Raw genomic sequence first — 17394 nt, forward strand, 5'->3', positions numbered from 1 at the left:
ATATTTAGAGATAAGACATACAGTGTGGTTATTTTTCCAATTAGGTCATGAAGATATCAATATCAGTGGAGGTTGGCGATACAATGAGATACAAATGAGAAACTATTGCACTGGGTGATATGTTCTTTCATCAATCCGCCGCTGAAAATAGTTCCCAACAAATGCAATTTGCATTTCCTCCTGTTTGAGTAACTTTTGTTAAAACTACAGTGGCCAGCTGGTTTAGGAAATGACTAAGCCTTTAGAAAAATTAAACTATATATTTGTGAGCACTAAACCAGATCTGACAGGAACTCTGCAGTGAAGCAGCCAACCCACAGACTTCTATTAAGAATGTCATGGATTTTTTTTCTTTTTAGGAAGTTTTTCCTTGTGCGATGCGAGGGTCTAAGGACAGAGGGTGTCGTAACCTGTACAGTCTGTAAAGCACACTGAGACAAATGTATCATTTGTGATATTGGGCTATACAAATAAATTTGATTTGATTTGATTTGATTTGAGCTTTAAAGATATACAGTAAGTCTTCATTAGTAATCAGTGGGCTTTGGGTTGAGAGCCACAGACTGGTATGTAAACCGGAAGGTATTGAGAGACATACTAACACATTGTTGCTTTGGGTCTTGGATTTGTTGACACAAAAAAATACAAATGGCAGTCTTATCCTTTGAGAAATAAAATGATGATGTAGCCATGTTCAGCCAAACAAGGGAAGCTATGTGAAAGAGCTGCAACAATTCATCAATTAAATGATAGAAAGAAATGAACTGCCAACTATTCTGACGAAAGATCAATCGTTTCAGTCACTTTTCAAGCAAAAATGTTATAAATGTGCAGGTTCCAGCTCCTCAAATGTGAGGATTTGCTGCTTTCCTTTTTATATAAATGACAGTATATTAAATATCAGTGAATTTAGGACTGTTGCACAGACAAAACAATTTTTTTTACCACATTACCTTGGACTCTGGAAAACTGTAATGGTCATTTAACACATATTTTAAATTGCAATCTCTGTGCAGGAACACTAACCAACCGTGGCTCCACATTTGAAGACTTCTCCCTAAGTGGTGCCAATCCAAGTGAGTCCATCTTGCTCCTATGAAAACTAAAACATCAATTGATAAGTGACGAACGTTGTCATATAGCCATACCTCAGAATCGGGTTGATATTCTTAATCACCAAACTGATAATGGCAATAAACCTTCAGGGGTGTCTTTAACCTGTGAAGGCTTATTCAGCTTTGGCAGACAGGTTTCTCTGGGCATCTGTCTCCAGGGGTTGCAGGTATAAACAACTCTTACAGGTCATGTGGCTAGGGGTTACCCCTCCTCCTCCCTCTGTATCCTCACTTTCTCTGTCTGACTCTTTTCTTCCTCTTTCTCTGGGCCCTCTGTTGATCTTAATTCTCATGATAAAATATTACCATGTCTTAAAATCCTTTAATCCTATTTAATTAGTCTGAGCATCATTTTTCTTCACCATGACCTGTTTGCATTCACCTTGTGTGTATATCTCATTCCTGCATGGCGGTATGCATAGAATATTTCTCTTGATTGATTGTAAACTGGTGCTTCTGTCAAACAAGTCTCTCTTGCACACAATATTTAAGAGTTTGCTCACCATCTGTATGTTTGCATGATGTGATTTCTCTGCTTAAATTCACTCAGTCACTTTACAGTTCACACCTTTGCTGAGCTCAGGACACATTTTTCACTTGCTTGTGAGTGATGGTGATCACAGGCTGCCACAATCTGCATGTTTGATCACTGCGCCACAACTACCGGCCGCTCAGGAATCACCAGCAGGGGCGACGAGGCCAGTAAAGTAACACGTTCTGTTTTTTCTTCCCCTCTCTTCTACTTTCTTTTTTTGTTTGTATCTTTTGTTTCAACCTTCATGTCTTCATCCTCTCCCCTCCTTTCTTTACTTATCACCCCACTCTGTTTCCCCTTCCTCTCTATATCCATCCCCGCCCCTCACACATGTACCTCTCCACTCGGGGGTACATGCATTTGTCTTTGCTGTGGGGATTTTTTTGTATGTGTGTATGGTGTGGGTGCTCCTGAAGCCCTGCTGCTGTCTGCACCCCCGACAGTGCCCAGCTTCTGCTGCACAGTGGGGGTGGACTGGAAGTCTCTGACCACACCGGCCTGCCTGCCCCTCACCACCGACTACTTCCCCGACCGCCAGGCGCTACAGAACGACTACACTGAAGGCTGCTACGACCTGCTGCCGCACAGTGACTTGGAGAGGTAGGCAGCATCCTGTCGGGGAGTACAACTGTCTATAGCAAATTACTTTGTGCTTGCAACTGGCTAAGACACTCAACAGCTGTTCATACAGTCACATGCACAAGGACGTACTCTCAACAAGGGGTCAAGGACATGCCACCTCACTTGTCAAAATCCTTTTTTGTCCCCTTTTATATTTAATGGTTGATTTTTCTACTAAAATTACTTTGAACAAAGTCTAATTACTTTTTGATTAGAGAGGTGAAAATGTATCAAAAATGTTGAGACACTCAAAAAGAGAAGGCTGCAGGCACTTCTTAGGGCTTCACATTTTGGAAGAAAAAATATTTTTATTTACATGCTTTTTTCCCATGTTTTTGTGTCTGAGGGACAAAAGGGGAAAATAGTTGAAATCTGAAACCTCACAAAAGGTTAGGCCTCATACACATTGTCAAAATCAGCTTTATATTCAGCTATGACATTGAAAATCTTTCAGATAAAACTAAACTACGCTTTCTGTACTCCAATACAACAAACTCTGACAGCACCGGCAAGTCAACTCTTGCGAAATTTCAAAAATGTTGACTTTGTTAGACACAATAACAAAACCACACCAGATCAAGTGAAAGGTAATAAAATGTTTTAGTTCTCTGTAGGGTCCTTTCTATATTGCAGTCACACACTTATAATAACTATCTGAGGCAACAAGCACTTTTAGTGGACGTACATTGACTGTGCACAAATGCCCGGTAGATCACGTTGCAGCGCGTTTAGCAGCCACCAGCTTCAGCACTCTCGCTCAATACTGGACCAATTTCAAAAATGGTTGTTCCCATTAGTCAAATAGACACAAAAACATGGGAAAATAGGGTTCGGTTTGAAAAAAAACAAATACTCTCTAATATTCTCCTAAAAGGACACTAGAATTTAGTATCAATAAAATCAGTGAAGCACAGTGCTGTTTGTGATGAACATGCAAATACAGCATTAGCAGAGGTTTGCACAGCATTTCTAATTCTATTTGTGTTGTGTTTTATATAGTGCCATTGTCAAATCAAAGGATCAGACTCTGTGTTGATATGTTTTCATGCTTCTGTCTCTTTCTCAGGCGTGAAGATGAAGCTCCAGTGATGAGTGCGTCTCAGGTGTTTGAGGAGTTTATCTGTCAGAGGTTGATGCAGGGCTACCAGATCATTGTCCAACCCAATAACAGGAAACCCCAGCCCGCTGTGGCCACGCCGCTTGGCAGCAGTCCTCTCTACTCAAGAGGTAAACTCATGTTTCTTATATATACACATTTTAAATACTTGACATTTTCAGATTGGCCACAGGATACATTATTTCTGAGAGTAGCCCCTGATTCTCAAACTGCCTCATGTTGTAGTCGTTTCCCACAATGCCTTTCAGCAGCTCCATAAAGTTGTTGCATTTCAGCTGTGGGATGTGCATAGTTTGATATTGGATATTCACTGTAAAATAGCATTTTCACCTTTCACTAGGAAACAAAATGACATCAACAGCTTGAATATGTATTTGTGATAACTCAGTCCACCTCTGGTTTCAGTATTTGAGAAAATGTGTCTATAAGATGTTGTTGGAAAACATCAACAGACCCATGGCGTATGTGTCCTCTTTCTTCTTGGGGTTTCAGGTTTGGTCTCTCTGCGTCGAGCAGAGGAGGAGGAGACGGTTTACTGGCTCAGTATGGGCCGGACCTTCCATAAAGTTTGCCTCAAAGACAAGATAATCACTGTCACTCGCTACCTGCCCAAGTGAGTACGCCTGCAAGCCCCTAACAGAAAGAACTCATTCTGCATTCTTTTGCCATGTTGAACCTCCCTAATGTTAAGAGAAGTTACAGGGGAAAGTGTGGACTGTAAGTGTCCCATCCTGTATGAAAACACAATACATGTTCACCTGTAAACCTTACAGTAAAAACCATTAAATGGTAGTACAGATCCACCACTGGCCAATCCCGATTCTTTTTTTAAGTCTGGCCTGCCGATTCCAATTGACTTTCTTTCTAAGAACTATAATAGACAGCATAGTGTACACAAACATTTTTGTAACTTTTCTTTCATGGTAAATTGAAATTCAATAGTATTGTCATAATAACACATTGACTATTGAATAACTTATGTTGTCTCCAAATGTTACAGTTACTTATTTTTGTCAAAACCTTGTTTTTAGGGTTGTTCCTCCACGGCTTATGTTTGCGAGTAAATTGTGAGTTTTATGTCTTCTTCACTCGCGCTGAAGAAGCTCCACACCGACTGGAAAGCTGCTGCTGTAACTCAGCTGGAGCTGCCTTAACCTCAGTGTACTGTATATGTAAGGGAGGAAGTATCTTCCTGAGTGTACATGAAAAGGAGAACCAGGATCAGTTATGTCCTGTGTTCTGATTCATATGTTTTAGAGAAGTGTTCTCCACTTGCATCATGTCATCCCCCATCTCTCTCCCCTCATTTCCTGAAAGCTCTTTACTGTCATTATCTAATAAAAAGGGAATAGTGACTGTCTGTGTGTCTGTGTGTCTGTGTGTTTTTAGGTACCCATACGAGTCAGCACAGATCCAGTACAGTTACAGTCTGTGTCCTCCACATTCTGATGCTCAGTTTCTGTCCTGCTGGGTGGAGTTTGGCCATGAGAGACTGGAGGAGTACAAGTGGAACTACCTGGATCAGTACATCTGCTCTGCTGGCTCTGAGGACTTCAGGTGCAAATACTCTTACACAGCCAGTATATATGTTGTCAGAGCTTAACAGCTGTATTAATGTTTTGTTTATGGTCAAATCAAAGCCAAATATGAGTTTGAGTGAGTTAATCTTTTGGTATAATTATTTTTATATACCTATAAAATGAAACTGCGTCCACAGTTTGATCGACTCTCTGAAGTTCTGGAGGACTCGCTTCCTCCTGCTGCCGGCTGGAGGAGCCAGGCGGGTGGCAGACGGGGAGGGGCACTGGGATGTTTATGGGGAGGGAGCAGGTGCTGGGATGGGAGGCAGCGGGGACTGGATCCTGCTGGATGGTTTCATCCGCTTCCTGGAGGGTCTCAACCGCATTCGGCGTCGCCATCGCTCCGACAGGATCATCAGAGTCAGGCTCTCTCTCTTACATCACATGTCACAAACACCTTTACAGTTGCTGTTCCCTTTCAGTTCGATGTTTGAATTTACACATTACTGCATATAGTTTAATATTATATGAACCTGACACTTGTGCTGCAGTTTGTCATTTTTCAAATGCAATACATTTACGTCTTATTGAATGCATTTTTTACCTCCCATGAGATTTTAACATTTTTGCTACTTTATGCTTCTACTCCATTACTTTTAAAAAGGAAATATTGTACTTTTTACTCCACTCCAGTTATCCAACAGCTGTATAAACTAGTTACTTTTCAAAAACCTATGAAGAGCATATAAAATATAATGCATTGTTGCAAAGTGAATCTAACAGTTTAAAACCTGATCACTTACTACATTACACGAAAATGCATCAGTAATAACAACCCAATAATATAATATATTATAATATAACACTAACGGGAACTATTGCTAAATGAGTACCTTTTTGATACTTTAAGTACATGTAAGGCATTTAGGAAGTCATGACTGTGAATTTGTTTTCTAACATTTTATCAAAAAACTATGAATTTATTTCTTGAGAAAATAATTGGCAGATTAAAATACTATTAAATATTTATTAGTTTTCGCCCTATTTCATTTTTCATGTGTCTCTGGTATCAAAATCAACTTGCAGAGACTTGCAGAAGCCTGCTTTACCTTTACAGACAGCAGTGGGACATTTCTTTAATGTCTCACTCTTGCAGTTACAAAAAAAAGCAAAATAAGTCATCAAAAGATGATGCAGTCTGTATTAAAAACTATTGGCTTACAGACATTAAACGGAGCATTGTTCCAGGACAATAATAACACTGAACATGGGGCAAACAACTCCTAACATTTGTTTTTGCAGTATCTTGAGTACCTCTGTTGCTTTCACTCTGTTTTTCACATATCAGAAGGGCACATCAATGAAAGGACTGCAGGTTACCAGTCCTCTCCCTGCGTATCCTCCCGAGCCAGTGGTGCCCCCACAAGGCAAGAAAGGCACATCAGCTTTATCAGTCTTACTGGAGATGGAGCAGAACCAGAAGTGAGTGTCTCCTGGGACTGCAGGCCAACGCGTTGTCTGCGTTCGAGCCATGAATCTAAGCTTTAACTGCATTCTTTCTGCTTCCTCTCAGGATTCTGGAGGAGCAGCAGCAGGCGAAGCCCTCAACAGCTGTCAGTGACTCCTCCAGCGTTGCCACAGCCCCCACATATGTAGACAGTCCCCGCAAGGTGAGCGTCTGTACTATGTGTGTGGATCAGATTACATTGTTTTACTTCAGGCATTTAGCTTTTGCTTTCCCATCTAAATGTATTTTGATCAGCAACAAAGACATGAAGTCTTCTTTGCTGGTGCTTTGGTGCGGGGCTCTTGTTTCTCTCATTCCATCTGCATTTCCCCCCATGCTCTGTTCTCTTCCTGTTGCTGGGCTTTGGGTGTTTCATCCTGGGTTATGTTCTTCCTGTGTGCTGACAGGACGCTGCCTTTATTTTGGATTTTATACGTAGCCCTCGCTCCTCCTACATCTATCACTCTCAGGTCAGTAACGAGGTCCCTGAGCATCACTGAAGCTCTCTGTGTGCGTGTGCGTGTGTGTTGCGTGTGCGTGCGTGTGTGTGTGCGCTCCTCTAACTCATTCCTGCATGAGCATGGTGTGCAGAAACACGTGGGAGTCACATGATGTTTGTGACTTGTATTGGCCCAATCAGATTCCAGTTTTACTTGTATTGTGTGTGTGTGTGTGTGTACTTTGTGCCTGCTGGTAGCTAGTGACACTGTCAACTCTCACACCGGGATCACATTTAATCCATAGTACCTTTGTGGTGATTCAAGCTGTTTGCACCACAGCTGAAACTTGTAGACATAAAACGTATTCAGTGACTTTAGCACATAAATTACAAATGTAATGCACTGACAAAAAATAACATCATGCAAAGTTGCAGTGAGCTGGCAAAAGGAGGCATCTTTGCTGCCATCCAGCGCTGTTGTAGGCGGTTGCCTAGGGCGCTACCAACTGCAGTGTGCGAAGGAGATGGAAGACATTTCTTTTTAAATGAATATTTACTCCTAAAAGTATTTTACAGTGATGTCCAGTGCTGCATTTTATTGTTTAATAAATGTACTGCTCACTGATCCTGAGTGGAGTTTGCAGTGTACAGAGGAAAACTCAATAACATCCGTTAAACTGCAGGCAGTAGCTGTTTATTCTGTGACCACAATGTTCATTCCAGTTTTTGAATAATAAAGCCAGGAGTTTGCTCCTGGAATTATGTCTTCAAAATCTTGTGCCCACTTGCTCTTTGTTAAAACAGTGAGGGGGAACTGCACAAAATCTATTTGCTGCAGCAGATTCAGTTAAGGAATAAGACTCAGTCAGTTGCCACAACACTGTAGTGCTACACGTAGCACTACAGTGTTGCTTTTCTAGTTTTAAATGTGAGCACACTGTAAGCAAAGTGCATTGTATGCTGTTTGCTTTATAGTAAATAGAAATGAAGTAAATATTTGATCATAAAACATGGTCAGGACGTCCTTAAGTGAAAGTCAAGTAGAAACAGCAATGATGCAGATCGTCAGAGATAAAGAGGAATCAAAGACAGACTGTGAGCAGCATGAATCCTAAAATCAGTGCTCTCCAATTCTAGAGAAGAGCGGGGTAAAATACTCGGTATGTTTCAGGAAAACATTGTTTTTGAGTGGGCATATCACCACTGTTGTTGCTCCCTGGACTCCCAGTCAACTCTTCCATCCCTCCACCGATGTAAAGGCCGTTCTCTCCTGCATGCCTGGAGACTGTTCGCCTTAAATAGAAAGATAAATAAGCATTCATCTCACTGTCTGTGTTTTAGTTTACATTTCTTTACAAAGGAAACGGTTGTTCCTTGTGGTGGGCGTGTCTAACCTTCCAGTGGCCTCGTGATAGGCCAGCTCCAGCAGCTCAGCGGAAGTGTGGGCGGGATCTCTCTGCTGGCTGCCCTGCAGTTCAGCCATGTTCTGTCGGGTCTGGTGATGGATCTGGATTGCCTCGCCAGAAGCCCCTGAAGAATAACAGTGCACTTACAGTCTGATGCTTGGATAAATGCCAGCATTACAGTTTTCATTAAATTCTTACTCTTCCCAATAGCTTTTGATCTTTCTTGTGTGCAAGTGTAAAGTTGTGACCAAAAACATTTCAGTTTATCCTCTGAAGACTAAATATCCAAAGCAAAACATATTGGTCGTTTGTTTTTAAAATACTTTGTCATAAAAAAATGTTTGTCATGTTTTAACGCATAAGATCATGAATAATATTAAGAAATGTTGCCAGTAGTTGATCATGATCAGGATCAAGTGTTGAATAAACAGAATGACTGAAAGCAACAATTGCATGAAAATGCAAAACACATTCTCATATATATACATATTTATGAAGCTAAATGCTCCATAAACAATGATCTACTTGCATGTGGTAGCCATAAATATGGGCAATAAGCATCAAATATTCTGTCCCTGTAGACAGCACATTATTCTATACCACAATAGTGATATAGGAAGTTTTTTAGAAAAGCTACTGAGAAATAGTTTATAATCAGATAGAATATTCAAGAATTGAGGTAAAACAGGTTTATTTGCTGTTATCATTCTTCCTGTTCATACTGGCCATTAAAAGATCTCTCCCTAAAGCACTCCAGTGATGTGGGACAACATCCACAGTCCTCCTTTGGTGCTAAAATGTATTCCACAGTTTATCTGAACTTTATATATCTAACTTAGACAAATCAAGTGAGTATCTTCCACTGGATTTGACTGATTGAAACTGTTGAAGTTTGGAATATATTTTTGCATGAGAAGAGGTCTGTGAGTGTGTCCATTGGAAGTATATTAGTAATATATTGCTTAACGGCCAGTATGAACAGGCGGAATGTTTACAGCAGGCAAAAGGGAAGGCTAAATACCACCTCTCTGTATACTGCAATACAGTTCAACACCACAAACTACATCATCCATCATCACCCCTTAACTAGGTCAAATCAATTGTTGACTGCATGCGTGTGTTTTCACAAAGCTGTGTGCCCCCTCACCAACAGGGAAGGTGTGCATCCACCGCCGGCGGTTGGAGGTCAGCTTCATGGGCATCCTGGATGGGGTGAAGGGGTTAATGAGTGCTCTCTGAGGTGTGTAACCTCCTGGGCGGATGTGCAGGGTGGACTCAGCACTTCCCACTGTGAACCTTCCCGGGGCACTGGAGTCCCGCTGAGAGTCCATCATCTTTTCCAACAACTCTGAACAACAGCAAGACAACAATAATGAGATGGAGAAAGCAAAGAGATGGAGCACACTTTTTCACATCCCTTGTAAGCGTTTTCCAATAAAGGGAAAGTTCAGATATTTTGATGTAGGATTATATGAGGTACTTATTCATAGTCAGTGTATTCTACAGTAGATTGCGGTCGGCACGCGTTGATGGGTTAATAAGTTTGTGTTATTGTGTGACTTTGGTGGTTTAAAGGGTTAGTTCAGATTTACCAAAGTCACATAAAACAAACTAACCAATCGATGCAGCAGTAGACCAGTGACTTCCATGTTCAGCGAGGTAAAATATTTTTTTTGTCAAAAGGAGTCTGGTGGCTTTAAAGACAGCATAGGTGACTATAATGGCTTCAGTTCCCCGTCAGAAATGGCAGCAAGGTAAAGCAGTGAAACCGATTTTAGATATAGATATATATATATATATATATATATATATATATATATATATATATATATATATATATATCATACAACCCCACTTCAAAACATCTAAACTATCCCTTTAAGATGTGGAGGAGTTACCTCTGGTGCTGGTGTATCCCAGGGAGCTGCTGACCTCATACTGGATGGGAGGCATGCGGGGTATAAGCAGCATGTTGGACACAGGGCCTAAACTATCATCAGACGCCAGGCTGCGCTGTTCTTCCGGACCTCCAGAGCGAACAGGAGGGGATGCACCTATGCCTGCACTGACATCCACCGATCCCCAGCTCTTCCTCCCACTCGTCTCTTTGTCTCGACCCATCCTGAAAGACACACAGTCTCTGCTGATCAATGGGGCTGAAGGTCCACTAGAAAGGGTAACTCTGTCCTCTGTGTGTAATGTGAGCCTAGTTTAGTGTTGTACAAGCAGTAAGATACCTGAAGTTGGTGCTTCTCTGAATTCGTGAAGGACCAGGCAGTCTGAACACCTGAGCATCATAGGCGTCGTAGTCCACCTGAATAGGCAGGCTGTTTTCAGAGTCCTTTGGAGCACAGAGAGCTGGAAGAGGGTAAGTATGATTTGGATTTATCCTGTGGGCTCCATTAATCTCTGTATCATATTCCTTGGTAATTCTTCCAAAAGTTGAAAAGCCATTTCACTAAAATCTAAACATATCAACCTCATGGTGACAATAGAGGAAAGGTCAGGGATCACCAAAGTCAATGGCATTAACACTATGGTGACCATAAACGTCCAATTAATCAAGTAGATGCAGACAGACAGACAGACAGACAGACAGACAGACAGACAGACAGACAGGCAGTCAGACAGTCAGACAGGCAGACAGACAGACAGGCAGTCAGACAGTCAGACAGACAGGCAGGCAGGCAGACAGTCAGACAGGCAGACAGGCAGACAGGCAGTCAGACAGGCAGTCAGACAGTCAGACAGACAGTCAGACAGACAGTCAGACAGACAGTCAGACCATCCCTAGCATGCCTACAAATGAAGTAACTATCTAACCCATGCTTTAAGAGATTAGGAAGAGCTCTCAGAGATAACGGGTGGCAACTTACTGTGGTCCTTGCTGTTCTTGAATTTTTCAGCATGAAGCTAGAAGAAATGTAATTTCAATGAAATGTTAAAACGTGAAAAAAAATCCTTTTCAATTAAAAAAAATGAAACAACAGTGCTGCGAAAAATGTAAATGCACCTTGCGGCCGGCCAGTTTGATTCGAGGGGTGAAGGAGCTACAAGAGTTCTGACTTTTGGAGGTGTAGAAGCTGCAGGTGTGGAATAAAAAGATACAACATATAAATCAATCAATTCCACCTTTGCATTGAATTTGATTGTATCTTTATATATAATTTGTGCCATTTTACCTGTGGTTGATCCAGTGAGGAAGGTTATAGTCGTCTCCCACGCGAGAGTCTCCAGGTGTCGTCCTGTTGTGCAGCTACAGAGAGTAATGAACATCAGAAACCAGCATGTATATGACCTAATGCACCTACAGACAATCACAGTCTGAATGAGTTACCTTGAATAATGGTACTGCGTGCAACGGCTGCTCCCCCATACACACCAAGTCCACCCCAATACCTAAAGAGGGAAAAGTATGCGTCTCCAACATCATTAACTCCATGCAATAAATCCTAAATTCTCTGTTAACAAAAAGACCTGTTCAATATGAAGTTCCAAGTGAAGCATGTTTGTCACACTCACCGTTGTCAATCATACGCTGTTTGGTGAGAATCATAAGCAGACGGTCGACTTCAAACACTCCCACCCCGGGTGTGATGACCACTGACATCTGGCCGGTGCGGTCAAAGTTACGGTTGATGTAGTGCTTGTCAAACACTGGGGGGGACATGGTCATTGTCATCTTTTCTTATTCTCACATAACTGGAATTTACTTTTGATACTAAAGGACATGTTCACAATTTCACAAGTGTCTTATCACTGCAGAATTCCCTCTATTTGATACTATCTCTGCCCTGCAGATCAACAAGGAAACTCTGTCTGGGGAAATGTTGTTCTAAAAAGACTAACTTAAAAGAAATCCACTTAATTTAATTTGTTTAGCTTTGGAAAGCATCTTTGCAAAGAATGAGGCCAGTATGAACAAGAAGAATTAAAACAGCAAGTAAAACCTTTTTATTTTATTTTATTTAATCTTTGTGTTTGTGTGATTCGTCAGAAAGTACTCGGAAAGAAATATTTGATGCAAATTTCCCAAAATGTTTTTAAGAATTCAGTATTATTATTCTCTTTTCACTCCAATAACTGAATACATGCACACGGGTATCTTTCAAGGCTTTGATTGGCCCATGGAGGAAGTTTAAAAACAAGTCTGAGTTTCAGCCTTGCAGTGGCTGAAACTTTCACAGTTATGGTATGTATGTAGTAGGGGTGTCCTGGTATTGACAATAACCGTGATATTAAAAAAATAAATATTGATATCATGCAAATAATACAGTTATGATAATATCGTGTAAACAATCCAGCGGATAATAAATGGAAGCTTTTGGACAGTTATGGTTAAAGACACTCTCTCTCCACCTCCCGACATTTGTATTTTGTGTGTAGTACGTTTCCTAAAACAGAGACAACACGCACCATAAATAAAGCTAAAGATGAACTGATAGCATTATTAGAATTTTTTTCTTTCAAACTTTCGCTAGATATCACGATATTATCGTTATCATGAATTTTCTTGAAAATATGATATGTGGACAGCCCTGAATGTACACACTATTCTACGATTAGACTACTCACCATTGAAGGAAAGGTTAATGGCCTCCAGGTAGTTTCCTTGAGCAGCAGTTGAGTTGTAACCAACAGGAAAACCATCTGGAATTAAAGTAAATAAACGAAAGACACACACACAACGCAAGATTTTACAAAATGTTACAAAAAGCACCTGATCCAAAGATCCATTAGTCAGCCAAAGACTGGACTCATTTACTACCTGCTTCTTTCACCCGCACCAGGACAGGATACTGAATGAAGAGCTTCTTGATAGTGACCAGTAGTGATGTCCACTCATCCCGTCTCTCATTCTGAGCCACCACCCTGATCACAAAACAGTAAAAAACCTTAAAGACCTAAAGTCTGTAAGTCAGATGAACTTGAAGTAAGGTACATCATTAAAAGCTATGCACTGTAGCTATGGTTACCTGTAAAAGTCTTCATAAAAATGTCCATCATGATCCTGTCTGATGGACCCTCTCAGAATCTCAGGAAATTCCTCTGAGGAAAATGATATTAGTATTGATGATAAATGTATCAATACCTCACTGTGTGTGACAACATAGGAAACAGACTCACCAATAGTCTTGGCATTGTAGAATGTACGCGAGAAAAGTACAACAGTCACCTCATGACTGCAGTTCTTCTCCTGTTTTAACATTAAAACACTGTGTTTGTTTCATATTTGAATGAAAATGTTACAACAAAGGCAAACAAAAAGAATAGAAATCACAAACCTTCCACTTGGCGAAAAGGTCGGACAAGAAACCATTTACAGCCTTCTCAAAGTAGAGATCACCTGAGAGCAAAACGTTCAAATGATTCCAAGAGAACCTTTATATGACTGAATAAATAAAACCTGCTTACAAAGTGTGAGTTACAAATCAGAGGTCCAACTAACCATAGATGTCAAAGTCCCACATCTCACAACTCATCTGGATAAAGATGTACACCATTGCAGATGTGGATCTGAACACCACCTGAGTCACAAGATCACAAGATATTAGAGAGAAATTAATGATGAATAACAAATAAATCAGGTCAGGTCGACAAGCTTGTAATAACAGTTCACATATGATATGTTCAAACAAACCTTATTTCCCAAACCCCACCCCCACCGCCAAAACATGATGTGTTGAATGCACCATTAGTTGTGGTGCAATAAGGACAAAAAAGATAAATACTGCTTGACCAGATTGTTATGTACCATTCATACGTTTGACCTCTTGTTTTATTTCTTGCTATGGTTTTAATATCAAACCCTAACCTGTCCATGTAATGTCCCTCCTTAAAGCTCAGTAAACAGAGCTTAGCAGCCCATTTTACTGACTGTTTGTGTATTTAATGATTTTATTATCTCTGCCAGAAGTAAGCCAGTGGGGAGGTAATGTGTTCAGTCATGTGTGTGTGCGTCTGTCGGTCCACGGCTAATCTTGTATACTACAGGACCCATAAGTCTAATAAGTTTTGTGCACATTTATGACTGTATGCTCAAGGACCTCTTGTGGTTGCGGTGGTTCACATTTTTGTGGAAAAAAATAACTTTTACCATACAATTCTGTGGTAAACTGATTAATACTAACATCCAATTCCTCTGTTAGATGAAAAAGGTCAAATTCATAGATTGTGAATACTTCAATTACATTTATTGTTGTACTGTCTTTCAAAACTGCTCTTACCCTGGTGTCTTCACTGATGTACCCACAGGTCACTTTCTCTCCCTTCACCCAGAGCTCACTGGCCTGGGCTCTGGGGAATGAAAAACATCATGAGCATGCATGTAGAGGCAGAAACATTATACAGTCATGTCAATCCATTGTATACAAAGAAAACAAGGCAAGGGACATTCTGAGAAAAAAACAAAACAATTGTCTTATTTAGCATCCATCTTTGTAAAAGGTACACTTTATATTCTAACTGTAGGAAAGTTCCAGCAACATAACTAGTCCCTTTGCTTTCTTTTTTAACTTTGCACCTACCGTATATAAAAAAGTGTATGTGATTTATTCCACATTCAAGTCACTCAAAATGCATTTCTGCATATGGAGTGTAGTGAATGAAATGTATGCTTAATACCTGATTCCTGCAAACTCCACTTTCTGCGTCACATAGGCACATGTGCTCACCTGGAATAAAGATTGTAACAGTTAAATCCTCACATAACTGTGCTATTGCACATTATATCCAGACACATAAACTTTTCATGTCCCACCAGACCCTTCTTTAGTCTCCACATGTCTCCTCTGCCGATGTACTGGTCTTTAAACGTCAGCTCCACCAGGTCCAGTGTTACATCCTGCAAGGGAAAATAACTATGACAGATTCTGTTCAACTGACAAATGGTGGCGATGCAGAAGGATCACAGTGAACCTACCTTTGGGTCAACAATGTTAACAATGACATCCTGGTAAGCACGCAGCTTGAAGGCTTGTGCTACAGTCTGATCCACACTGATTGTCTCTGGATAAGAACAAAATATCCATCATGGGTAATGAACAGGCAAAGCATCTATCATAACCTTTGCAATTTATGGATTGAATATAATTAGAGAACATTTACAATCAACGCATATTTTACTATTTACGCTGTTTATTACAAGAGAAGGAATAACAATACTTTTCATTATTGGCTAATCTGCCGATAATCTTTTTCATCAATTCATTTTTAGTAACTTTATTTCAGACACATATGTCCATATCAGTATAAATGCCCTTTACAGTTTCCTAAAGCCCAAGATGAGGTCTTCAGATTGCTTGTTTTCTCCGACCACTTCAAAACCCAACAATGTCACCTTAGTCTTACAAATGACAAACAAAAGCAGCAAATCCTCACATTTATAACATTAGGTTATGTTTGGCATTTCCGCTTGGAAAATTACGTAACTGCTTATCAAGATACTGTCGCTTAATTTTCTGCAAATCAACTTGATTAATCAACTTATCATTACAGCTCTATACTCAACGAATAGTAATAATTAATAATATACTATAATTAATAATATCAGATGTATTTGATCTAGACTATTTGAATTCCTGAAATATAGCAAGCATACATATAGTCAAGTTTTCAATCATAATTAATTTACCTTTCTGAAGGTCCTCTTTTAGGCTCTTCACTTGCAGCAGGAGAGGACTGAGATTTCAAAAGAGACAATGGCAGATTACAGGCTCAGTAGAGTAACAATATGTAAATGATCTTACAACAGCGATTCTCTCATTATGAAAGATCACCTGTATTCATCTGTGGGGTGTGCAATCTCGATTATATCCCTTAGACTGACTTGAGGGAAAACCTTTGGGTTGACAACCAACTCGTCATCTGTTCAAAGGAAAACAGTTTCATAGAAATCCAATATTTCAAAAGAGAAACATTAATTTAGACTGCATGAATTGCAAGTTCTTGCTTACCACTTCCACCAAAACCTTTCTTGTGCAGCACAAGCTTATATGACTTATTGGTCTTCATAATGAACCAGCTGGGGATCAAAATCATCAGTTAATTTGTGACAACACAAAGTTGCAAGTAAACTTACATGCAATTTGGTACGTATTTGTTCTCTCTATCACACACACATACAATACATGTTTTATATATATATATATATATATATATATATATATATATATATATATATATATATATATACATATATATATATATATATATATATAAAACATGTATTGTATATATATAATGTATTGTATATATATATATTATGTATTATGATGACTTATTGTAGTATTGAAGTATTCAATAAAACATTAAGGTAGATCGGTTAAAATAAATATAGCAATACCTGAGCAGTCTCTCCTCAACAACTCAAACTCCTAGCAGCACAAACTGCCCTGGGATGTTGACATATGCTAGCCTAGCATGTGTCTAATTTGAGACTATATACAGCTACTCAACTAAATTAACTAACGCCAGCATCAACGTTACAACAACTATTTGCAACCAAAATACGCCCATATAGTTGAAATGCGTTAGAGCCTCCGTTTTAACGTGGAAATAGAAAGCATTTTCCTAGCTAACTAACTTAGCGCTCGCCAGTGGTACTTCCTCCAAAACATGGACATGTGTGATGTGATTGGTTCGCGGCGGGTCAGAGAGTGTTTTAGAGAAGAGAACTCACTCCACTTATTTCCATCTTCGCTTTTGATGGAAGATTAAAACTTTTGTTTTTTTCTGTATAACCCAGTATACATATGAATTCTCCTAAATTCCAGACATATACATATTTTCTTTAAATTGTATATACGTGTACTTTAAAGAAACCCTACTCATATTAGAATTGAAGTTCATACAACTATGATGTGTTGCAAATGTATATTTTATTCATCTTTGTTTAGATATCTGGACCATCAAATTAAGTAAAGGCAAGCCTTTATACACATTCAGTGGTTTCAGAAGATAAGAAAGTCTTACCAATTAAGGTATGTTGCTTGTGAATATTACATAGCCACATCACATAATCTTGAATATTATCATGACGGAACAGTTCAGACAGCTGATAAACCATTTTATTAGATAATAACACGCTTTGACAACAATGTTTTTTTTTTATATAAATGCACAGTTGCTGTCCT

General features: G+C 39.6%; 2 protein-coding genes across 2 annotated transcripts in view; one reads left to right on the plus strand and one right to left on the minus strand.

Moving 5' to 3' along the window:
• The window catches only part of LOC115005280 (GATOR complex protein DEPDC5-like), a 7377-nt gene extending 462 nt beyond the window's left edge, over positions 1-6915 (plus strand). Inside the window, exons 2-10 of the mRNA XM_029427078.1 lie at positions 1017-1076; positions 2067-2250; positions 3338-3498; positions 3881-4001; positions 4778-4945; positions 5106-5328; positions 6257-6390; positions 6482-6578; positions 6823-6915. Coding sequence (XP_029282938.1) covers positions 1017-1076; positions 2067-2250; positions 3338-3498; positions 3881-4001; positions 4778-4945; positions 5106-5328; positions 6257-6390; positions 6482-6578; positions 6823-6915 — 1241 coding nt within the window. The remainder of the gene's footprint in view (positions 1-1016; positions 1077-2066; positions 2251-3337; positions 3499-3880; positions 4002-4777; positions 4946-5105; positions 5329-6256; positions 6391-6481; positions 6579-6822) is intronic.
• Positions 6916-6974: 59 nt separating this feature from the next.
• Positions 6975-16870, minus strand: LOC115005281 (DEP domain containing 5, GATOR1 subcomplex subunit). Its single transcript, XM_029427080.1, has 25 exons — positions 16605-16870; positions 16216-16283; positions 16039-16126; positions 15894-15940; positions 15183-15268; positions 15021-15104; positions 14885-14934; positions 14488-14557; positions 13710-13788; positions 13546-13607; positions 13388-13457; positions 13237-13309; positions 13029-13132; positions 12836-12910; positions 11783-11917; positions 11598-11659; positions 11443-11516; positions 11274-11343; positions 11137-11173; positions 10498-10618; positions 10159-10382; positions 9408-9608; positions 8249-8384; positions 8056-8147; positions 6975-6985 (listed from the first exon to the last, which is right to left on the minus strand). The coding sequence occupies exons 2-25, from the start codon at positions 16271-16273 to the stop codon at positions 6975-6977; spliced, it is 2109 nt and encodes a 702-aa protein (XP_029282940.1). The 5' UTR covers positions 16274-16283; positions 16605-16870.
• Between the last annotated feature and the right edge of the window lie 524 nt (positions 16871-17394).

The sequence above is a fragment of the Cottoperca gobio genome, unplaced genomic scaffold, assembly GCF_900634415.1.
Source record: "Cottoperca gobio unplaced genomic scaffold, fCotGob3.1 fCotGob3_292arrow_ctg1, whole genome shotgun sequence".
Lineage (NCBI taxonomy): Eukaryota > Metazoa > Chordata > Actinopteri > Perciformes > Bovichtidae > Cottoperca > Cottoperca gobio.